The 25,043-nt window shown below is 40.9% G+C and overlaps 1 protein-coding gene across 3 annotated transcripts in view; it reads left to right on the top strand.

Annotated features, from left to right (window-relative positions):
• The window catches only part of map3k12 (mitogen-activated protein kinase kinase kinase 12), a 50,387-nt gene extending 26,664 nt beyond the window's left edge, over nt 1-23,723 (top strand). For 2 of the 3 annotated variants that reach the window (XM_042730571.1, XM_042730570.1), the window contains exons 8-14: nt 5,066-5,175; nt 5,567-5,683; nt 15,797-15,916; nt 16,871-17,531; nt 20,468-20,535; nt 21,054-21,339; nt 21,636-23,723. In XM_042730571.1, coding sequence (XP_042586505.1) covers nt 5,066-5,175; nt 5,567-5,683; nt 15,797-15,916; nt 16,871-17,531; nt 20,468-20,535; nt 21,054-21,339; nt 21,636-21,752 — 1,479 coding nt within the window. In that variant the 3' untranslated portion in view covers nt 21,753-23,723. The remainder of the gene's footprint in view (nt 1-5,065; nt 5,176-5,566; nt 5,684-15,796; nt 15,917-16,870; nt 17,532-20,467; nt 20,536-21,053; nt 21,340-21,635) is intronic. The other variant, XM_042730572.1, reaches the window with a different exon arrangement.
• Nucleotides 23,724-25,043: the final 1,320 nt, after the last annotated feature.

A 25,043-nucleotide genomic window follows, 5' to 3' on the forward strand; every position in this document is an offset into this window, starting at 1 on the left:
TCTCTTGATCCATTCAGATGTGACTCAGAATCGTGTTATACAGTGTTGTGATATGAGAACATGAGTCCCATCTGTAATAGCAGTAAATTTACTGCATTCTAGCTCAAAATCAGTGATTTACTTTTTCTATCTGACAAAAAAGTTTGTTGCATTTGCCATGAATTCAGTAATATCTATCATTATTTATTCATGTTTTATTTATTCATTTATTTACTCCAATTGAAGGCCCTGTAACCCAGCAAAACATTCACAGGGAACTCGTGGGCCAAATTTTAACCCCCTGATCTAAAGAAGAGCATAACAACATACTAGAACTATACATACAGGTCCTTCTCAAAAAATTAGCATATTGTGATAAAAGTTCATTATTTTCCATAATGTAATGATAAAAATTAAACTTTCATATATTTTAGATTCATTGCACACCAACTGAAATATTTCAGGTCTTTTATTGTTTTAATACTGATGATTTTGGCATACAGCTTATGAAAACCCAAAATTCCTATCTCAAAAAATTTGCATCATCAGAGGCATCTTACCTGGGCTAAGGAGAAGAAGAACTGGACTGTTGCCCAGTGGTCCAAAGTCCTCTTTTCAGATGAGAACAAGTTTTGTATTTTATTTGGAAACCAAGGTCCTAGAGTCCAAAGGAAGGGTGGAGAAGCTCATAGCCCAAGTTGCTTGAAGTCCAGTGTTAAGTTTCCACAGTCTGTGATGATTTGGGTTGCGATGTCATCTGCTGGTGTGGGTCCATTGTGTTTTTTGAAAACCAAAGACACTGCACCCGTTTATCAAGAAATTTTGGAGCACTTCATGCTTCCTTCTGCTGACCAGCTTTTTGAAGATGCTGATTTCATTTTCCAGCAGGATTTGGCACGTGCCCACACTGCCAAAAGCACCAAAAGTTGGTTAAAGGACCATGGTGTTGTTGTGCTTGACTGGCCAGCAAACTCACCAGACTTGAACCCCATAGAGAATCTATGGGATATTGTGAAGAGAAAGTTGAGAGAGTATCTCTGGAGGAGGGGGCTCGTCTGGCTCGTGGGATTCTGGAGTAGAAGAAGAGAAGTGTTTAAGGAGGGGAAATGTGAAACAAGGGGTGAATCCTATACCTGGGTGGTAACTGTAGTTGGTAGGTAACCTCGTTGATCTGCCTCTCGATCGTAAATGGACCAATGTAGCAGGGACACAGCTTTCTACTGGGCAGACGGAGGCCCAGATCCCGGGTGGACAGCCATACCTTGTCTCCTGGATGGTAAGAGGGAGTGGAGACATGCCGGGCATCTGTGAAGGTCTTGTGTCTCTGTACTGCACGCTGAAGATGGACATGAGCTGAGTCCCACACTCTCTCGCTCGCTTGGAACCAGTAGTCAACAACTGAAACCTCAGAGGGCTCTCCTGTTTACGGGAAGAGTGAGGGCTGGTGGCCAAGTATGCACTGGAAGGGCGTGAGGCCGGTGGTATTCTGTCGGAGGGAGTTTTGTGCATACTTGGCCCAAGGGAGGAATGGAAGGGGCTCAAACAGTCTGTGGCCTGGATGAGTTGAATCCTTGGTGATGTTGCTAGCCGCCTTATAAAGGCTAGCATAAATCATCGTCCAGGTCGGGGAGCTTGGTTCCCACAATTCTCTGTGCAGTCTTAACTATCCGGGCAAGATCTCTTCGGTTCTGTGTAGTGCAGCTGGTATACCACACCGTAATTCAATGGCAGAGAATGCTTTCTACTGTGCTCCTCTAAAAACTCACTAAGAGCTGAGAAGGTACTTTAGCTTTCTTGAGCTTTCTCAGGAAAAAAAGCCTCTGCTGAGCTTTCTTCAGTCGATAGTGAGTGTTAACAGTCCATGTTAGATCGTTTGTGATATACAGACCCAGGAATTTGATGTTGTTAACCTTTTCAACTTCCTTACAGACTGGGGAATGGGCCACTCTGTGACCTTCCTCTGGTCCACCTGATTTCCCTTCCTGGCCGATGATGTAGCTGAGGAACTGCACTGTGGGGCGGTGGAACTCAAATTTCTCCAGCTTGAGGTACAGATGGAGCTGACGGAGCCTCTGAAGGACCTGCATAACGTGGTGGTGATGGTAGGCCAGGTTCCGGGAGTAGATGAGGATATTATCGATGTAAACGATCACAAACTTGTGGAGGAACTCCCGGAACACCTTGTTCATAAACCCCTGGAAGATGTTGGCAAGGCCATACAGCATAATGAGGTACTCATAGTGGCCAGACAGGGTAATGAAGGCCGTCTTCCATTCATTGCTTTCCCGGATTATATGCGCTTCGCAGGTCCAGCTTGGAGAAGATACGAGCCCCACAGAGTTCCTCAAGTGTGGCGGGGACCAGGGGAAGTGGATAAGGGAGTTTGACCATCTGGGAGTTTAGTGATCTGAAAAGCCGGTGGCTTGTGGAGTGGACGTTTAAGTGCAGAGAGCCTGTGTTGGTGACAGAATTTACTCCAGCGAATAACCTCACATGAGTCCCATCTGATCTCTGGAGAAAGGATGATGAGCCAGGGGTGTCCCAGGATGACGTCCACCGTGGGTCCCTCCAGTACCAGAAAGGTGATCTCCTCTTCATGGATGTAACCGATCTTGAGTTTCAAGGGAGGGGCCTTATGTCTCACATGCCCACGTCCTAGCGGCTTTCCTTAAATAGTTTTGACTTGGAGCTCCTGGGCATGATGGCGGTGAGGCAGCTGAAGAAGACTTAGGAGGTCTTGTGAGATAAAGTTGGCTGATTGAGCCCGAGTCGACCAGGGTTAAGACTGTAACAGAACATGCTGGGGTGAATAGTTGCACTGAAATCATTGAAAGTGTGGAAATTGTTGAGTCAAATTGAATGATACTCACTGCAGGACGTGGGGGTTTGATGGGGCAGGCCCCAGTGTGGTGATCGGTAGCGGCTTAATAGAGGCAGAGTCCAGCCGCAAGTCATTAAATACATTACTCAAAACAAATCTCATTGGAACCCACACTCATGGGCTCTGGTACTGGGGAACCGCTGGCGGGGGAGACAGACTGGTGGGCAGTTTCGGTGGTGTGGCAGGCGGCCAAGCACTGATACATGATACAATCCTTTACCATAAATACCTACAATACAACAGAATCATCATAAATCGCCATTTGAGTGTGGATACGGGGATCCAATCCTTGCCTGTAGGTGCTGAGAAGAGCTACCTCATTCCATCTGCTAGCCACCGCCAGAGTTCGGAACTGCACAGTGTTAGTCATTGGTGAAAGAGGCACCCTGACGCAACTGCAGTAACTGGTCTGAAACAGAGAGCTCTCCTGTAGTGGAACCAGGGGCGTCTGACTGGGGGTAAAACCAGTACTGATTACCAGGACCCCAAAGAAAGAGAGGGCCCTTGAAAAGTCTGGGATATATTTTATTTTACCTGGATATTTTCACTGGGGGGTCATGGGGGCCCATCAGGACTGCCTATGCATAGGGCCCGGGATCTTGTGCAACGCCCCTGAGTGGAACCAAACACCTCCTTGAAGTGGTTAGTGAAAGCCTCATAGGAGTTAATTATGACACTGCTGGTATTCCATATTGCTTTCGCCCATGATAATCCATGACCAGAAAGGAGAGAAATCAGGAATGCTACCTTGGAGCGCTCTGTGGTGAATTTCTGCAGCTGCATCTCTATATACAGCGCCACTTGAAGGAGGAAACTGCCACATCCAGCTGGTTCCCCTGCGTAGGAAGCAGACATAGCCATGGGACTGGTAGAGGCAGATTGAGGGCTGGGTGCTGGTGTGAGAGAGGCACAAAGAGTGTTGACCAGCTCCTGTGGAATGTCTGCAGGAGTGGGAGACCGGGGATCCATGGAAGTGTTGGTGCTGGTCTGGTCTTCTATCACAAATCGAGCCAGAAACAACAGGTAAGAGGAATAACAAGGTGATTTATTGACAGACTTGAATATGGATCGTGAGGAGCAAATGGCAAGTGAGTATCTTGAATATTGAGAGGTCAGTTCAGGTCTTAGCTGATGACTGATGAAGAATATGGAAGGATGAAGGATCATCTTGAATTAATCTTTAATTGTAGATTGTAGATTATTGTGGTAACACTTTGTTTTAAGGTCCAGTTCTGACTATTCACCAGCTACTAATTAGCATGCATATTAACATATGCCTTATTCTGCATGACCATATTTTAGTTCCCTTAAACCTACCACATTCCTAAACTTAAGAACTTTCTTACTAACTATTAATAAGCAGCATTCACTAAGGGGAAACTCTTGATTAATAGTGAATATAATTAATAGTCTTAATTAATCTCTTAAATAATAGTGAATAGGCCTACTTCCCTATTCACCATTATTGCATTATACATTCAAAACAGAATCAACATTCTCTGACAGTGTCTGATAATTTAACTATACATTTAATGCTGTGATTTCCAGAAAACAAAAAAGCTGCAACACAATTTGAATGATAAGTAATCAGTGGCTAGCTGACCCACTTGATATCTAGAAAAAATATGAAAATATTTTACTTTGACATTATTTCAGTGTGCACTTTTTAAAAGTGTTCTCAAGTGTGCTGACAAACATAGTCATGAAAGTGTCTCTATTTAAATATACTTAAAGGGGTCATATGATGCTTTTTTAAAGATCATTATTTTGTGTATTTGGTGTAACAGAATATGCTGACATGCTTTAATGTTCAAAAAACACATTATTTTTCAAATAATGTACATCACTGTAGGTCCTCTATGCCCGGCCTCTCTCAAACGTGTCATTTTCTACAAAGTCCCTCCTTCTGACAAGTGCAGTCTGCTCTGATTGGCCAACTGATCCAGTGCATTGTGATTGGCCGAGCACCACAAGCACTCATTGGAAATGCCAAATTTTTTTTTAAAGAAATTCTTTAAAACATTTTTGACTTCATGCTTTAATAGTATAAAACATTTTACATCAGGCTTACATCAAGTCACTGAGTTACATTTTTGAAGAAATTCATAGAAAGGACAAAAGTGAGTGCCACTTCAATAGCCCTTTTAACAGTGTTGTTAAAGCAAATGACTGATGCTGATATGAGATCTCTGTATGCGAGTGCAGGCCGAGTGGCGTGAGGAGGTCAAGCAACACTTTGAGAAGATCAAGTCAGAGGGCACGTGTCTTCACCGTCTGGACGAAGAACTGATCAACCGGCGACGAGAGGAACTCAGGTCAGCAAGAGATACATGCACATAACACTTTGTTTTAAGCTGTCCTTGTTACAGTGTACAGTAGTTGTACTGAGTATTATTAGGGTTGGGATTAAGGTTTGGTTTAGGGTTAGTTGCATGTAGTTATCCATAAGAACATTGGGACAATGTGAAATAAAGTGCTGAAAATGAATTTATTGCAATTAAATCACAGTAACCTAACTTATTTTTTGACTGAGACATGCTGTAATGACATAGGCTGAATATTTGATGAGGTGACTTTGTGACATTGTGTAGTTACTGACACAATAACTGTATTTTTACAGTGAGAGAAGAAATAAAGCAGTGGGCATTTGCAGAGTGACCTTGTGTCTGTTACTGAGCATGACGTCTGTCTGACTCATTTTAACAGGCATGCTCTTGACATCAGAGAACACTACGAGAGAAAGCTAGAGAGAGCCAACAATCTGTACATGGAACTCAATGCCGTGATGCTGCAGCTGGAGCTCAAAGAGAAAGAGCTGCTCAGGTAAAACACACACTTACTATATATACCTCTAAAACATACACATGTAGCACTTATTTTAACCCGTTTAGTATGACTATATAATAATTGCTATTGTTTTGTGATTATTATTAAATAATAATAAAAATAAAGAAATAATATAAGAACTATTCCATAGCAGACAATTACATTTCTGTAGATATTTTTGTTGGATGCAAGTTTTCAAGTTACCCAATAAAGTTCTAGTATTGATATTGCTGCATACAGTGTATTGAGGAAGTAAAGATGCTGCCTTTAAAAATGCAATCTGTCAAAAACAGAATCTTGCAGACATTCTTTTTGGAAATTTTATTTGTTGTGTGTCACTCAAAATCCACCAGATGCCACTCTGAAACAGTGTTTTATAGCTCAGCACACAGTTGCCTGGCCAGATCACACTGCTCTTGGTTACTTCAATTAGTTTTGAATTGATCTTTAATTGCAGATGATTGCATTATATGTTCAACACAGAATTAACATTATCTGATAGTATCTGATAATCTGTCAACTGTACGTTTAATGTCATGATTTCCAGAAAACAAAATAGCCACAGTAAAATGTGAATTGTGAAAATCCTAGTGGCAAAACAGAGAAACAAATAGAGACATAATTAGAATAGCTGCTGTTCCAGCCAAGTAAAATTAATTAGTTTAACCAAGCTAAAGAATAATAATGCGCATTTGATCAGATATAACTGCAGTCCAAAATTATGAGATGCATTATCTGAATGCTTGGTCAAAGAGATGTGTTTTTAATCTAGATTTAAACAGAGAGAGTGTGTCTGAACCCCGAACATTATCAGGAAGGCTATTCCAGAGTTTGGGACCCAAATGCGAAAAAGCTCTACCTCCTTTAGTGGACTTTTTCTATCCTAGGTACTAACAAAAGTCCAGTGTTTTGTGACCTTAGGGAGCGTGATGGATTGTAGCGTGGTAGAAGACTAGTTAGGTATGCAGGAGCTAAACCATTAAGGGCCTTATAAGTAAGTAATAATATTTTGTAACTGATACGGAACTCTAATAGGTAGCCAGTGCAGAGACTGTAAGATTGGGGTAATATTAGGGATGGACGATATGGGCTTAAAAATGTATCACGATAATTTCTGATATTTACTACGATAACGATATCAATGACGATAATTTAGTGAATCCTGTTTTTTTTTAGAGAAAATTATTATCTTTCCGAGTTTTACCCAAAATAGGTGTGTGTGAGCAGTACACACGATGTTTAATTCATACTGGAAGGCGGAGGACGCCCTCGCGCAGAAACCCCACATATGCACAGTAGAAGTAATGCTCCAGGAAATCACTAATATGAACAGAGGTATCCAGTGATCGCTGTAGCTGAATAAAACGCAGATAGAGAAATCTTGACTGAGGAAACCTGAAGACAATAAACATGTGATTGCACAAAATACATGGTCTGTGTTCTTCAAGCAATCTTGGGTATTTCATAAGAATAAAAGTATATTTATAATGCAATGGTAATCGACATAGCCTTTATCACTGTATATAATGCTATAAAATAGTATGATTTCTGCCTTATTCTGTGATACGAAACCACATCTGATCTCAAAAATAAGTTATTTGAAACCTGTTATGAAGTTAATATCAGGGCTCCAAACAAAAAAATCGAGTAAGGAGCCACTGGCTCCTATAAGAAAAAACTTAGGAGCCAAATAATTTTTTAGGTGCCACAGAATAAACGTGTTTTATTTATTTTACGATTATTATATTTATTTATATTTTAACATTTCAATCATACTGTCATGTGTTTATGTCTCAACTTTTCTTGACTTTATCAGCATTTTAATCCATCTTGTAGATGACCTGGGAACTAAGGTTCACTTAAAGGTAGGAACTAAATGTCTTTTCCAACTTGAAATCTCCAGTCACAAAGAATTGTTCATTACACAGAATCTGTACCAGTATCATGGAGCATAAGCATCACTTGGCCACTGAGTGTAGCTTGGGCTCCTCCTACATGAGACATTTCAGTAAGCTGTACTGTAGGATCTCTTATAAAATAGACTACCTTTTGATGTCAATTCATGTTCACTATGTACTATATTAGTAAAGAGAAAGATTAAATGGGTTCACTTGCACTTGAACTGAGGCGCAAAAGCGACCGCGCCTGCCCCATTAAGGAGCGCCAAAACTGTATTGTTTGAATTTCGTATGAATTCGGAAGAATTTTAAAGCTGGTACTTTTTTTATTAAGTGACAAAGCACAGAGCTTTTTGCGATTACTGGACGGCAGTTGCACTTCAAATAATGAAGTTCACGCATTAAAAGAACACAGACCAAGATCTTGTTTAGAAGAAGCCATATTAGTAATTATTATAACGAGAATTGTTAACGATATTGCCAATATCCACACAGCTGAGAGCTTTACCTGTTCTAGTTTGTTCAAGTTGTGCACGAAATAGCCGCTGTATTTTCTGCACTTTCCCTTCTTACGTCTCCGTCCTTTCTGTCTCACTGTACAGCGGAGCTGCGTTTATCAGACTGTGTGCGGCAGAGATGAGGACTGTCTGAAACTCCCTTTTTCCACTAAAACTTGAATGCGCATCGTCTCCTTTTATTACGTGAACATAACAAAAGATTTGATCTCAAAACAATTAGGAAAAAAAGGCATTACATTCAAATTTTTAAGTTATAACATGTAAATATATACCCAGATAGCAATAACACTCTGGCTGATTCTGGCTGAAATGCGTCTCTGTCGGTTCAGTCTCGGCATCGGTGAGAAGATAATGGACCAGAGCCACGCCGACTCTACAAAACACTTCTGGCTGACAGACGGCTTTTTCTCTATGGGCCGATCTCGGATGAAAGCTGTTGTACACGCGGCAGGTCCACACTCGGTGTAGTTGTGTATTAACCTTCGGCCCGAGTTCGTTTTATCACAGACGGGGCGCTGCTAGAATGAAGCAAATCATCCGCCTCAGAAAACTTTTTTAGCAGTTAAATCCTGAGGAGCTTTCGGCGGGTAGTCGCCACTGGCGACCTCAGCAAAAACGTCACTTGCAAATTAATATATATGGTCGCAAATGCGACTGTTTTAGTCGAAGTTTGGAGCCCTGTAATATGGTGAAAAAGCACGTCAATGAATAATATCTTTGTTGGACAACAGGTTTGTAAACGACTCATACACATGTAAAACTATTGCACACGTGCTACTGTAGTACATTTACTCAAGGCTCAGAGCGATTTTGGTCGCACTCTACAGTGTTATCCAAACCTGTTCCAGATTGTAGGAGGAGCTGCTCAATTTCACGTCCGCATTCCTTCACATCACTCCACACAGTCGCACACAGAAATGTGTCATCTACTAGACTTTATCGTTATTATCGTGGGAAGACTAAATTCAACCCATTTAACAACATTAAAATATATATCACAAAAAATAACATACCTACCACCCCTACTTAATATGATCATATTTTCTTGACCTGGTAAGGACTCTAGCCGCAGCATTTTGGACTACCTGTAGCTTGTTTATTGAGGATGCAGGACAACCACATAGAAGTGCAATAGTCCAGTCTAGAGGTCATGAATGCATGAGCTAGCTTTTCTGCATCAGAAACAGGTAACATGTTTCGTAGCTTGGCAATGTTTCTAAGATGGAAGAATGCTGTTTTTGTAACATAGGAAATATGATTATCAAAAGACAAGTTGCTGTCTAATATAAAACCCAGATTTTTGACTGTAGAGGGAGTAACAGTACAACCGTCTAGTTGCAAATTGTAATCTACGAGATTCTGTGTAATGTTTTTTGGTCCAATAAGTAATATCTCTGTCTTATCGGAATTTAATAGGAGAAAATTATTGGTCATCCAATCTTTTACATTTTTAACACACTCTGTTAGCTTAGATAATTTAGAAGTTATACCTGGTCTTGTTGAGATAAATAGTTGAGTATCATCAGCATAACAGTGGAAACTAATCCCATATTTTCTTATAATATTACCAAGGGAAAACATGTATATTGGAGATAGCAGAGGACCTAGGACAGATCCTTGTGGCACTCCATATTTTACTGGTGATAAATGAGATGACTCCCCATTTAAATAAACAAAGTGGTAGCGATCGGACAGGTAACCATAAAGCCTTTCCTTGAATACCATAGAAGTCTGGGGGAACACATTTCAGATAAATATAAAACCTTTATCTATTCTACAGAAGAGAGCCATAAGAATTATTCATAAAGTTAACTATCGAGAACATACAAGTAAATTATTTGCGAAATCCAGAATATTAAAGTTAGAAGATTTGGTTAAGTTTCAAACACTAATAATTTTGTTTAAAGCAAGATATAAAATTTTACCAGAGAAAATACAACACCTTTATCAGTTAGAAAAAGAGTTCATTAGGAGAAGTATAATTTTAAACATCAATTTACACGTACAACAATAAAACAAATGTGCCCTTCAGTTATGGGAGTAAAATTGTTTTTAATCTTAAAAGTTGTAGTAATATGGTCAGTTTAAGTATAAGTATATAAACAGAGTATATTCAGTCAGTATTAGATTACTTGTTGTTCTATTAATATTTTGCTTGGTTTTGTTTTGCTCTATATATATTGGGTCTAGTAATATTGGTCAGTATGTATTTATTGGATTACTTGTTGTTTTGTTTTTTGGGCATTGCCTGATTTATTATACTGCATGAATGCTGATTTTTAAACCAACATTGTTTTTTGTCAGTGTAATTTTGGTTGTATGCTGCTTAAGAAAGGTTATTTTGCTTTTGGAATAGGGGACAGATATTATCAGATTTTATCTTCTTTCTGATCCCTTGTGCACATGGGAATTTAAATTATCTAAAGAAGAAAATGAAATGTTTTGTGTTTTACCATGGAGCAATAAAATAAAAATGAAAATGAAAAATGAAATTTAAGCTGGTAGAACAAAAGTCATCATAGCAGTTATTTGAGAATTGGCTTACTAGTCATATGGAGTGTAGAGTCCTGGAGGTGTTGTCAGACAGGACCACTTCTGAAAACAATACATTTATTGGCCATTCTTGAATTTGACTCTTAAACATACAAGACCGTTTAAGATACATCCTTTAGGCATGAATCCACCAGCCTGAAAATAACTAAATATTTCTTAACCACGCACATATGCAGAAATACAACAACTACAAAATAAAGGGAGTGACATGAAATTTAGTCATAAAAGTTCTAGAAGAACACAAAGTTGTATTGTGGAGGTGGGTGCAGATGTCTTTGCGACAGACTGAAGAGCGTGCATTTGAATGGTCTTAAATACGGTTGTTGATTAGTGTAGGTGGAGTAAGTGATCAGCTGGAAGTGATCAATAGGGTAGCAATCAGTGGTCTGCATAAGCTATGCTTCAAATACGTTCGGTCACTCAAGCTCTATTTAGTAGCTAGCTAACCTGCTTTATATCTAGAAAAATATTAAATGTTTTTAAATTTAAAAAATTAAATAAATAAAAATTAAAGACAACTAATGATTTTTCTGGTCAACTAGTAGTTGTTCATTTTAAGCATGTTTATATTAATAAACCCTGTAATTCATAATCATCAACCTTTAATTGCCTATAGCCTATCAGCACTCAAGAGCACGAATAAAGCTGGACACAGTGCATCGTAGAAGTAATGGTAATAAATGCTTCAGGGAAAAAACAGCAAGAAGACTTAACATTACAGTAATTAATTGATAAAGTAGTGTTTTCTGTATTTTCGGCTGCATTGATGAAGTCGACGACACTGACTCGTCGTCTCCACAGTGAATGTGCACGTTTCATACAGATTACACAATCTGAAAATATGAATTTTCCATTTGAATTAGGTTGATTTAAAAGTAGGCATTTTTATAGATATATTTTTAATGTTTGTGAGGCACAGAGGTTTTTTTTTTGTTGACATGTTCAAGTTCAACTATACGGCAGAAAGCTCACCCTGTTCATTATTTTACAAAAGCACAGTGTTTGTTGTTACTGTGAGTGTGCATAAATAAAAGTAGACCTTTTACAGATTTGAAATATGTATTGTATTATTATATGTATTATATATTATTACACTTATCAGTATGAGTGAAAATGAAGTTAAAAAATTTAAGTTAAAAGCAAATGCTCACTCATGCAGTGAGCCTACCACTGTTCAGCTTACCACACTCCACACAAACACTTCAATAGCACACATTTTTCTAGGTTAACGTTAAAGCAAGCGGCCATGTAATGATGCTGCTACTACTTACATGTTTCAGATGATAAGACGCATTTGAGGTTGATGGACGAAACCTACATTTGCATGTCCTGACCGATGTACTGCAATTACCACATAGACCAGCTGTTAATGATCTGTCCGTCACAGACTACATGACTTCACCACTAGTTTTTACTGTAGTGAATAAGTCTTGTTTAATATCAGAAGTCAGAAAGAGCTTTATTACAAAGTATGTTCACACACACAAGGAATCTGACTTGACAAAAGGAGCTTCCAGTGCAGAAGAAAGTATGGACATAGTGCATGATAGTGCAGACATCCGTGAGCTTTATTGCCAAGTATTATAATCAGAATCAGAATCAGAATCAGAAAGAGCTTTATTGCCAAGTATGCTTACGCATACAAGGAATTTGTTTTAGTGACATAAGCTTCCAGTACACAGAGACAACAACAACAAAAAACAAAAAACAAATTGCAAATAAATAAATTGTATGAACAGTTGTCCTATAGATGACAATGGACTAGAATAGAGTAAGATGCAGAGATGTACTTGGATGAAGGGGTAACAAATAAATGTAAGAATATTGCACATTTTTTCAAGTGGTGAACATTTAACTGTTCATGAGGTAGATTGCCTGGGGGAAGAAACTGTTCTTGTGCCTGACTGTCCTGGTATTTGCGGCTCTGAAGCGCCGGCCAGATGCAAAAGTTCAAAAAAGGGGGTAACTTGGATGAGAGGGATCCAGAGTGATTTTTCTGAGCCCTTTTCCTCACTCTGGATGTATACAGTTCTTGAAGGGTGGGTAGGGGAGCACCAATAATTCTTTCAGCAGTCCGAACCGTTCTCTGTACTCTTCTGATGTCTGATTTTGTAGCTGAACCAAAACCAGACAGTTATTGAAGTGCACAGGACAGACTCAATGACGGCTGAGTAGAACTGTTTCAACAGCTCCTGTGGCAGGTTAAAACTTCATCAGCTGGCGAAGGAAGTACAACCTTTGTTGGGCCTTTTTAACCAATGGAGTCAATGTGATTGTCCCACTTGAGGTCCTGAGAGATGGTGGTTCCCAGGAATCTGAATGACTCCACTGCAGTCACAGTGCTGTTTCATGATGGTGAGTGGGGGAAGTGCAGGGGGGTTTCTCCTGAAGTCCACAATCATCTCCACTGTTTTGAGAGTGTTCAGCTCCAGGTTGTTAAGACTGCAACAGACAGCCAGCTGCTCAACCTCTTGTCTGTAAGCAGACTCGTCACCGTCCTGGATGAGGCCGATGACTGTAGTGTCGTCTGCAAACTTCAGGAGCTCGACAGAGGGGTCTTTGGAGGTGCAGTCGTTGGTGTACAGGGAGAAGAGCAGTGGGGAGAGAACACATCCCTGAGGGGCACCAGTGTTGGCGGAGCAGCTGTTTGACATGAACTTCCCCAGTCTCACTAGCTGTTGCCTATCTGTCAGAAAGCTGGTGATCCTCTGACAGATAGAGCTAGGAACAGAGAGCTGGGTCAGTTTGGTCTGGAGGGCTGTTGGGATGATGGTGTTGAAAGGCGAACTAAAGTCTACAAACAGGATCCTCACATAAGTCTCTGTTTTGTCCAGATGTTGCGTCCAGATGTTGCAGGATGAAGTGCAATCCCATGTTGATTGCATCATCCACAGACCTGTTTGCTCGGTAAGCAAACTGCAGGGGGTCCAGTGATGTCCTTCAGATAAGCCAGAACCAGTTTTTCAAATGACTTCATGACGACAGACGTTAGAGCCACAGGTCTGTAGTCGTTAAGTCCTGTTATCTTGGGTTTCTTTGGAACGGGGATGATGGTGCGCGTTTGAAGCAGGACGGCACTTCACACAACTCCAGAGATCTGTTGAAGATCTGTGAAAAGATGGGGGCCAATTGGTCAGCACAGGTTCTCAGACAGGCTGGTGTAACACCATCTGGGCCTAGTGCTTTTCTTCTTTTGTTCTTCCTGAAGACCTGGCGCACATCGTTTTCACTAATTTGAAGAGCAGGAGGTGTGGAGAGGGGAATTGCAGGAGGTGTTAACGGTTGTGTAGAGAGATGGTCAGAATGGGTGTGGGGAGTTTCAAATCTACAATAAAACTCATTCAGGTCGTTAGCAAGTCGTTGATTAGCCTCAGTGCAGGGGGATGGTGTCTTGTAGTTGGTAATGGCTCTCATTCCTTTCCATACTGAAGTTGAGTTGTTGGAAGTAAACTGGTCTTCCAACTTATTAGAGTAGGTCCTTTTAGCCGCTCTAATCTCTTTGTTCAGTGTGTTTTCTGGCCTGATTATACAAGACTATGTCCCCATTTCGGTAGGCATCCTCTTTGGCCTGACAAAGATGTCTGAGTTTTGCTGTAAACCATGGCTTATCGTTGTTGAATGTTAAATAAGTCCTGGTAGGAATGCATATATCCTCACAGAAACTAATATAGGATGTTACAGTCTCTGTGAGTTCGTCCAGATCGGTGGTAGCAGCTTCAAAAACACTCCAATCAGTGAGGTCAAAACAGGCTTTTAAATCCTGCTCTGTTTCGCTGGTCCATCTCTTTACAGTCTTTACTACAGGTTTAGCAGATTTAAGTTTTTGCCTGTAGGTCGGTATAAGATGAACCAGACAGTGATCAGACAGTCCCAAAGCTGCTCGTGGAACAGAGTGATATGCATCCTTTATTGTGGTGTAACAGTGATCCAATATATTACTGTCTCTGGTGGGACATGTAACATGCTGTCTGTATTTTGGCAGTTCACGGAAGAGATTGGCTTTATTAAAGTCCCCAAGAATGATTAAAACTGAGTCTGGGTGTTGTTGTTCTGTCTCTGTGATCTGATCAGCGAGTTTCTGTAAAGCCAGGCTTACGTGCGCTTGCGGAGGGATGTAAACGCTCACCAGAATGTACGAGTGAAACTCCCGCGGCGAATAGAACGGCTTGCAGTTGACAAAAAGCACTTCTAGATCTGAACAGCACATCTTCTTTAACACAGTTACATCTGTGCACCACCGTTCATTGATATAAAAGCATGTGTCGCCGCCGCACGATTTCCCCGTTGATTCTGCGTCGCGGTCCGCTCTGAAAAGCTGAAAGACCGGCAGATGGAGCTCGCTATCCAGTATGGCGTCATTGAGCCAGGTTTCCGTGAAACACAGAGCAGCAGAGTGTGATAAATCCTTATTTGTCCTGGGAAAGCAGAAGGATTTTGTCCATTTTGTTGGGTAGAGAGCGGAGATTTGCCAGATGGATGCTAGGCAATGGCGTTCGAAATCCGCGCCTCCTGAGTCTAACGAGCGCACCGGCTCGCTTTCCCCGTTTGCGCTTTTTGAAGCGTTTGATCAGCGCCGCTGCTCCACCAACAAGAACGTTCAGTAAAACGTCCGAATAATTTGAAATCCAGTAAAAGATTTTGTGGTGTGTTTCTGCCGAATGTTCAGCAGTTCATCCATGGTAAAACTGATCGTGTTTGACAAACAAAAAAACAGCAAAAACGAACAAAAACAGTACAAACACTGGAGAGCCAAGCACTGAAGCAGCCGTCTGCGGCGCCATCGAGGTATATAACACTAATATAAGAAAAAACTTAAATTAAATAAAAATGTTCTATATACAGAAGTAGAAGTATAGGGGAAAACATTATTATCAGAATAAAGCAGATGAATTGCTCCACCAGCTATGAGCAGTCATGAACCACCACAGAGAAATATAAATGTAGACAAAGCTCTCAATCTGTCAGACCTTTCTGTGTGAGCTCTTGCATGTTTAGGCCCTATTCTGTTCCCTATTCATGGAAAGTGCTCCCAATATTCCATGTCACATTACTCAGCGATGATTAATATTCAGTCAAATCAGCTCCTGATACCTTCATTTATAACACTGTGAAGTGCTAATACTGCTTTGTTCTTGATTAAGGAGGGAACAGTGTCTGGATAAGAAATATCCTGGTCTCTTCAAACATCACACCTCAACCACAGTGGACAAACTCATCAAGAAGAGAAGCGTCCCTCAGAAACTGCCTCCTCATGGCAAGAGGTGAGAACAGACATTGGCACAGGCAGGACCACTTACACTAGCTCTCAGTTATTAATAATTACCTGGATAGTTTGTGTTTATATCCACAGCAGAACTAATTCATTTCTGCCTAATTCATAACACATACAGTATGTATGCACATTTAATTCAATTCAAGTTTATTTGTATAGGGCTTTTTACAGTACAAATCATTGCAAAGCAAAAGAACACATTAAATCTTCCCTACACATGTATAAGGTTTGTGTCATACACAGTTATACAATGTAGTAGAGGTTTGCCTTCTATGTGAATGTATGTATAGAACAACATATGAGTAGTTCCAGTTTCACTGTAATTTCTCAAAAAAGTCTAAACTGTGTACATGATTAAATGTTTGGAAAAGAATGTTTGATATTTCCATAAACATGGACACGACTGAACATTCTAAATGAATGCATTCCCAGACAACATTATTCTGGGGAATAAGGATGAGACTTATTTAATAACGGTTGCATTTTGCACATATTACATTATAGGCTAGCATTACTGCAAAAAAAAAAGTACAAAATAAACATTTGTCGAGAGAACGTTCTTGGATATTCCTTGACTTGTAAACTATTAGGAAGTATATTATATACTACATAGCAGCTGATTGACCTCTATTGTAACAGCAGCCAGTACTTTGGTGTAGTGTCCTGCAGGGTTCAGAGGTCCTCTGAAACCCTTCACCTCCTCCAGCTCCACCTGTCTAGATCAGTTTTGGGGATCAGCTTAAAGGGATAGTTCACCCAAAAATGAAAATTCTGTCATTAATTACTCACCCAGCATTGCTGTCTATAGAGGGCCACAAAACCCACACATTACCTGTTCCGAAGATGAACAAAGGTCTTATGGGTTTGAAACGACATGAGGGTGACTAATTAATGACAGAATTTTGTTTAACCAATGGCTTTCTTTTTTAACTGCCATATCCAGACCTGACCTTCTGAGATCAGAGATCATTCTCCCCAAGATGGACGCTGGCGTACTGCAGGTGACCGTCCCGTCATGTGCAAACCGAGGACCTACCTCACCTAGCCGCGCCCGCAGGGTAAAAACTCGTCACCGGAGGAGCGGCAAGGGAAGCAGTGGGGATCTGTCAGGGCCCAAGCCCCCTCCTGCCCCTGCTAGCCGAGAAAGAGAGCCCCCGCTGCCCAACACAACGCCGCCGGCGCCGCCACTCACTGAGACTGCTTCAGGGGCCGCGATGAGGGAGGGCCAGCTGGAGCCGCCCCCGCTGAAGCTGTCCTCGTCCAGCCCAGATCTGCTCTGCTCCACCCGCCGCGCTGAAGACGGAGTCAGTGGAGCTGCCACAACCGAAGCCCTGGGCAGAGAGACCAGCGGTGGAGCTGAAGCGGGGGCCGGTCTGGACGAGACTCCACCCAGAAGCGACACGGCGAGTGAGGACGCCGCTTCACTGCCGTTCTCCAGCAGCCCGGATTCACCCTGCTGTGGCCGAAGTGGAGCGGTGGGCAGAGCTCATGTAGGAGAGGAGAGAGAAGAGGGAACCGGGGCGGTGCGATTGCCCAGAGGATCCAGCGGCAGTCATCTGACTCCATCAGCCATACTGTATCGAGCTGCTATCACACGCAAACAGGTACTCGTCTCTCTATCTCTCTAATCCCTAGTTTTCGTTTTCATTCTGGGAACCGACTGACTATAGTTTTATTAAAATAACTTGACTTGGCAAGAGAAGGTGCATTTCTTAGATCTCGTGACTGGTCACCATTACTTTTACGTTTTTCCTCGCCTTTTCTATCAAGTCTCAATTAATATGAGCTCCTTAGACTTGAATTTAAAGGTATCCTGAAGTGCCTTGACACACAGCATTATTCTATGTGGTGACGTAATTTCAGCCCCGCCTCCTTTTTACAAACCCTGCGGGCGCATATCTAACCCTGCCACCTCCTTTTAACGTTTTGTTTATATCTGCTCGGGCCAGAGCGGTTGAGCTCGGTAAAGCCGCATTTGACAGCCACAGTTTAATAGATTACCCCCTAGATTCAATATGAAACTCTTAGGAAAACAAATCATGCTGAGGCTGCGTAGTTGTAAAAGTTTTTAATATATGCTGACTCGTGCTTATGATCCGCTCCGTGCGATCGCGTCTCTGGACCGGAGCCAAAGTCCAGATCAGACTGTGTGCGCTGTTGTGGTTCGCGTGAAACAACATGAAACCAGACCTCATTTGCACCAATCGAAAGCTTATTTACACTGAATCCTTCCCTATTACCTACATTGTGCACTACAAGCCATTCACTGTACAGGAAACACTACACTGTGAACAAGTGACCGATCTCAGTCGGCGCTTCAGCTTCTATCTATAATGCAGGGGGCGGGCACTTCAGATTCTAGAGAGCATTTGATTGGTCAGAAGATTTGATGAGAAGTTGAGCCGTTTTGGTGGAGGTGACAAACTGCAAGCTTTGAATGCTTATATCTTCTAAATGCGACTTTTGTCACTGTTTTGGAGCACACTGACTAATATATTAATAATAATACCCAAAAAACTTGAATTTGGATTTTATGGGGACTTTAAAAAAAGTCTCATTAAGAGTTTCAGTTATCATTTTACACAACAAGACATTGCTTAACTTTTACAACTATTTGTATTTGTTATATTTAATTTAGTCACTTTCATAATAAAGCAATAATAATAATCAGATTGTGGGGAGATGAGGGAATCCGCCAGTCTATATGTTTCTGCATCAAATTATTATCCATTTTTTATTCCCACTCCCACCCAGGTGACACTACTCCAATAACAGACCAAGCAAAACAACAAAAAATAATAATACCCTTAAAATATTTTCAAGTTATGTTGCAAACAACAATAAAATCAGAGGACTTTAACTTAGGCGACACAATCATATGAAAAACAAAAATATTGTTTCCTCTTTTTTCCTGATGTTTGTTATTATTTAAAATTTTATACACATTTTTATAAACTTTTTTTTTTTATTTAACATTGTCTATGACAGTGGTCCTTAAAGTGTGTTATGCAGAGGAATAAGTAAACTAAATATAAATTGATGTTAAAACAACAAATTTCAATGACAAAATATACAATACAATTAATTTAATCTTTATTTATGATTTTTTTTTTTTACATTTAAGTACAGTACCGTTTTTATTATTAACTTTTAGGAAATTTTAATTTAATCATTATTTAAGTTTTTTATTTACCTGTATGTAAGCACAGTGCAGTGTTAATGTTAAACTGTATTTACAATATTAAAGTGGTTGAAAAGAAATATTCTTATTAGGAATAAAACTGCCTCGTTTTTGGACTGTGCAGAGCTGTATCTGAATAGTTAGGCCTACTACGCTACTGTATTTTTATGTGGGTCATTATGGTGGTACTTGGAGAGCCAAATATTTTCTGAGGTGGTACTTGGTCTAAAAAGTTTGAGAACCACTTATCTATGACAAGATATGTTTTCAGTGGACATTAAAAATTTTCTTTGTCTGAGAAAGCATGAAAATATACAGGTTTTTTTTTTTCTCACTTGATTTAGTTGAGTTAGTTTTGTATCAAACGCAATGTCATTTTTGGCAATCGAGATCTGGCAGCAACAGCGCATCTTTTCATTTGAGCGAGTGCTTTGCGGACAGCTTACCTTGCGCATGCGCATGCCAGCAAAACACTGAGAAAGCGCAACAATCCTGGCGAGTCACAGCAACAGAGCGCGAAAGCTGCTGTGAATCCGCTAGCCCGGAAGCTCCCATAACCGACATAGATCGCAGAAATAAATTATCTTATGCACTTATTCCTTACATCTCAAATGACAAGGGATCAACTTATAATCATGTTTATATTAATTAACCTGTGAACTCATTCTCTCAGCCAGCATGGGTATGTGGAGCATTCGCAGCTCATATGGATGGAACATCACTGCTATGTCATAGTGTCATAAACACAGCTCAAAGGCTCCTTACCAGTGGCCCTCCCTCACAAAACTTAACATCTACCCCAGTTTTGTTATTGGTAGAGTATAACATAGAGTATAATATATATAAAATATTTCAGTACAAGCATTTCAGTCAAACAGAATTTATGCAATAAGTCAAACCATAAAACCGCCGGAAACAGTTGAAAATTTCCGCGGGAAAACCGTAGACTTGGCAACCCTGTATCTAAGAATGTGACATGCAGTGTTAACTAGACCAGCCTATTGATAGACCGATTTAAAAGTGAGCAGACCCACTGTAAACTGTTGATTCAGTTGATATTCAGGTTTATTTAATTTGAGTCAAACCAGTCAGTTTACATGTTACCACATGAAGCATGTCACATGATCAAACATTTAGTAGTTTTAAAGGAGAGCCCATTATAGAGTGCATTTGGGACATTCATTTAGGAGTAATAAATTTATCACACTGCAGGTTTGTCACAAATGAAAAGAAAAAAAAAAAACCCCGGCAAAAATCAAAATGCAAAAGATAGTTAAAATAGGCAAATGTGAAATTTACGTTTGTTATTGGGCCTTAATCATTGAGCATGTCTGAATGAATTGTGTTGAATTCCACCAGCGACGTGGCGTTTCCTCAGAAGAAGAAGAGGGCGAGGTGGACAGTGAGGTGGAGTTACCAAGGAGACGGTAAGAATATAATCATTTATTCTTTCTGAAGTATTTTCTGTGTGAACTAATGTACTTAGGAGTTGATTTATTTATGTAAAGCACCCGTAATAAAAAAGGCCATGTTTTCACCCACTGGGTGAGCATTGTATGCCTGGTCATGGCACACATGCTAAGGTGCTCAGTTATGTTGTAAACTTGTTAGATCAGTGTCTCCCAACCCAGTTCCTCTAGGACAAGGAAGCAAAACGTACCTGGATGACCTACTACTTGCACATTCAATGGACACTATACTCTCCCATGAAGACACGGGAGCCACTTTATTTTACAGTCTGGTTCCACATATATATACTTGATAAGTACTTAATTATAGCGATTAGAATAACTGGGTAATAACTAGGTACTAAACCTGAACCTACCGCTAAGCCTTACCCATGTAGTTACCTTATATTACTATTACTTTCATATGTTTTTGACAGTTCTGATACTAGTATTCCCTCGTTTCATGGTTTGTATGTTCTGTAATGTTAATTTTGCAGACGACCGACCAGTATAACCAAGTGCCAATCAGTATCCACTTTCAGCTCAGAGAACCTGTCCGTTTCCGAGGGAGAGGAGGGCCACACCACTGACCACTCCCACAGCGGCACACCAGATGTGGTCAGCACCAACACAGACGAGCGACTGGACGATCGCAGCGATGACCTCATCTCCCAGGGGTCTGAGATCCCTGTTGATATTACAGACCCTACTCTGTCCGAAAGAGAGGCCGCTGCCCTCGAGCAGGAGAGGGCCAACTTTGACCTGGAACAAAATATCCTGGAGGTACCAGTATTGTGTGAAACCTTTCAAAACATATCTCCCCGAGAAAAACAAATATTGCATGGTTTTCCAAACCTGGCTCTGGAGGTCCACTGCCCTGCAGAAATTAGCTGGAGCAAACCAGCCTGAACAAGCAATTTGCAGACAGACTTTGTGTAGGTCGGACCTCCAGGACCAGACTCTGGAAGCCTGCCTTCTGTTTAAAGTTTTTGTTAGTAACTGTGTTCATTTAGCCAATCTTGAGAGCTTCATATATAACATGTCCAAGAGTTTGATCACGCTTTTTGTCCTGTTCCCAGACTCGTGCATTGTGTGAGGACTCGGACTGTGACAGTGCTGAACTCGACCAATCAGGGAGCGGAGAGCCGAGTCGTCCCCCGAGCGCAGGAGGCTGGGGACAGGGTCCTCAAAACTGAAACGCACACACACACATCGGCACACACTCTCACTTTTAGTTGCACCAAAGCAAAACGAACACAGATTTTCGTGAAACACGTGTGCGCACACATCCTCTGAGAAACGCAACGGTACACTACACAAAACGACTAGCCACCTTGAGAACAAATACTCAGACACTGGTCATAACAACTTTGGGATCGTAAACTGCCTCGTGACCAGGACGTAGCCACGGAAAATATAGCAAGACAAGATTAGCAGCAAGCTGCTGCTAGAGTTGAGGATTACAGGAACTACATGAACAGATCAATGCAATTAAAAACTTCAGGGCATTCCCAATAAGCAGCAATGATGGAATCAATAGGTTTGTGCTGTTGTAGTGCAGACAGACTTCCTGGTGGGCCAGAATCGTGTCCGTTCATGTGTCCAAGGCTTGTGGTTAGTGGTCAATGTAAAGTCAAAGAGTCTAGATCAAATCTGTAGTGCTGGATGAAACTCCTGATCACAGGAATCTCTGTCCTCCAGCCTGGATAAAGTAGTTTTGCCAAAACTGCGCCCCAGTATTCTGTTCAGTTTGGGACTGACTTCACTACTATGTACAGATGCTTCCTTTCCAAAGCATTTACAAGGTGCATATACAAATGTGATTCTATTATGACTATAATGCCCTGAATTTCTGTAAATATATATTTAGTAAGGTAAAACTAAGAAAACAAAAAAAGTAAACTAATTGCTAACATAACGAAAACACAATAAAACCGGTCCAGTTTCTACTATTCTCCTGTGCTTGTGCCACCCTACCATGGCAGCTCAGATCGGTTTGGAGATCAGCAGGTGTGTAAATGTACAGTTATATATAAATATATATAGTCAGGTTGGCTTTGCTAATGCAGGACTGTAAAACCCTTGGATACAAGTATACACAAACACAGACTGAACGGCACATATAAATGTACAGAACATGATTTATGATATGGAGATACCTGTTCCAACTGTCTGCTCTCCTCTTACCTCTCAGATTATCTTTCAGTACTTTTTCTTTCATAGGGACATGCAATATGTACATTTCAACCTAATCTGAAGAAAGCACTTTTATTTTCTTCACTGTATAAATAAAAAGGAATAAATTACAATAATTTAATGTATATGAATTTTAGCTTGCCAGATGTAGGTCTGAGAAGGGTAAAGTCCCGAAGAACAAATGCATGATATACATTTTTATGTATTTTAATTTTTAAATCAATTGTTTTTATACATCTAAAGAAATGTTTGCACCTTTTTTACCTTGAATGTGTAATAATGTTGTGTTGCTTGTAGGCACTTTACAGTAGGATGTTTATATACATGGACATGATCACTTTCTCATGTTGCACTGAAAATGTATTTATGATAATGATGATGGTTCAGTAGATGCAAATCTCCAGTTTTAAGAGTATGTATGTTAAGACAACCATTTAAAACCTTTTTGAAGATGATAACTTGAACCACTTTTTTCTCTCTTTTTCTAATGATGATGTTAGAAGTCTTCTGGGCTCTGTTTCCCAAAAGCATCTTATTCTTAAGTAGGTCACAGAACCTTTGCCACCAATGGTCTCTACAATGAACTTAGCCTACGATGTTTTTGGGAAACGCAGCCCTGGACTGTACAACTCATGTTTTTCTTGGACAACTGTACATGGTCAAAATCCAGAAATATTGGCAGCTCTATTCTGACAAAAACAAAATCAAAGGTCCTTAAATTGGTTACATTTACATAGACAGCAATAATCTGACTATGAATAAGAAATTGTTATTTAAAAAATACAATTATGGTACATTTGGAAAAACAGGCATGAAGTAATTGAGATGTATTTTAGTCACATTATTAAGTTGTGTAAACACCATAATCCATCATCCTACAGCAAACTATTTGACAACACATTCTATGTTTGTGAACTTGTAAAAGTAAAAAAAATATATAATTATTAAATAACAGCTAAACTATAAAAATATATGTGAAGATATTGCTTTTCAATATTATGTGTAATTTAATACTAATCTGGTTCTATGAACAAGAATATGAATCAAACAGTTTTATAAACATCTTAATTGTAATATTATCTTGTGGGGAGAAAACAGTGAGAAACAGAATGTTGCCCTTCATATAACTATAGGTAATACCAGACGTGAAGCCCCCTAGTATAAATAACGGCTCGGTTACGTATTGTAACCCTCGTTCCCTGAAGGAGGGAAGAGAGAAGTCACGTTGGTGACTGATGAATTAGGAATCTCGCTAGAGAGACCAATCTACTTCAAGTGTAAACTAAATGAGCCAATGCACATTGGCATGCGATGATTGCATCCAGCTGCCGCTGATCGCAGCATGAGTATAAAAAGGCAGCAGATGCACCGCATACTCTGGTTTTTGCTGAGGAGCCGAGCTGATGACCCAGCTGCTCAGCAGTGGTACAGCAGCCATGGCAACAAATTAGAAATCCCGACCAAAGTGCCATGGATGCTGCCCCTTCCAGTGTCCTGTGCGAGCTGCCTGCGCCCCTTTTTGGTGTAGGCCGGGGCTTGCAACAAGAAGGCCAGTCACTGTTGTCATAGCACTACCCACCTAGTGAGATTGGATAACACTGGAAAAATGCAGGCCTCCATCAGCGACGAGCATACTGAGGCGCTGCCTCCGCCGGCCAGGTGGAGGCAGCAGCTGCAGGATGTGTTTGATGGCATCGGTCTGCTTCTGTGTGGCGGAGAACTGTTGGGTGAAGTTCACTACTGCGTTGCCGAAGAGGCTGGTCTGGGACATGTGGGCATTTAGGAACCGCATCTTATCAGTCTCCCTCGTCAACCAGACACAGGCAGAGATGGCGTTCCTAGACCATCATAGTGGACATCGCATGGCCCAGAGACTGTGTAGTGCGTAGCCCCCCATAGTGCGAGGTCAGTAGCAGTGCGAAGCTCTTTGAGAACTTCTGGGTGGGCACAACCCAGAAGTTGCAAGTGCTTCAAGTGCTTCAGTGCCTCGGCTTGATGAACCTGCAACAAAGCCATAATGTGTAGGGCGGAGGCAGCTTCTCAGCAGGCTGCATAAGCACTGCCAGTCAGGGACAACGAGTACTAGGAGGGGAGCGACGGCTTGCCCTGCCAGGTGGCAGTGGTATTTGGACACAGTTGCATCGCAACTGACTGCTCCACCGGATGGATCTCCGTATACCCCTGAGCCCCACCAAATGTTCTGAAAATGCCCCACCGTCGAGGTTGGCAGTGAAAGCTGCCGTCCATGACCCAGTGAGCTCATCATGCACCTCCGGGAAGAAAGGCCATGG

This window comes from Cyprinus carpio, chromosome B9, assembly GCF_018340385.1.
Source record: "Cyprinus carpio isolate SPL01 chromosome B9, ASM1834038v1, whole genome shotgun sequence".
In the NCBI taxonomy this organism is placed as follows: Eukaryota; Metazoa; Chordata; class Actinopteri; order Cypriniformes; family Cyprinidae; genus Cyprinus; species Cyprinus carpio.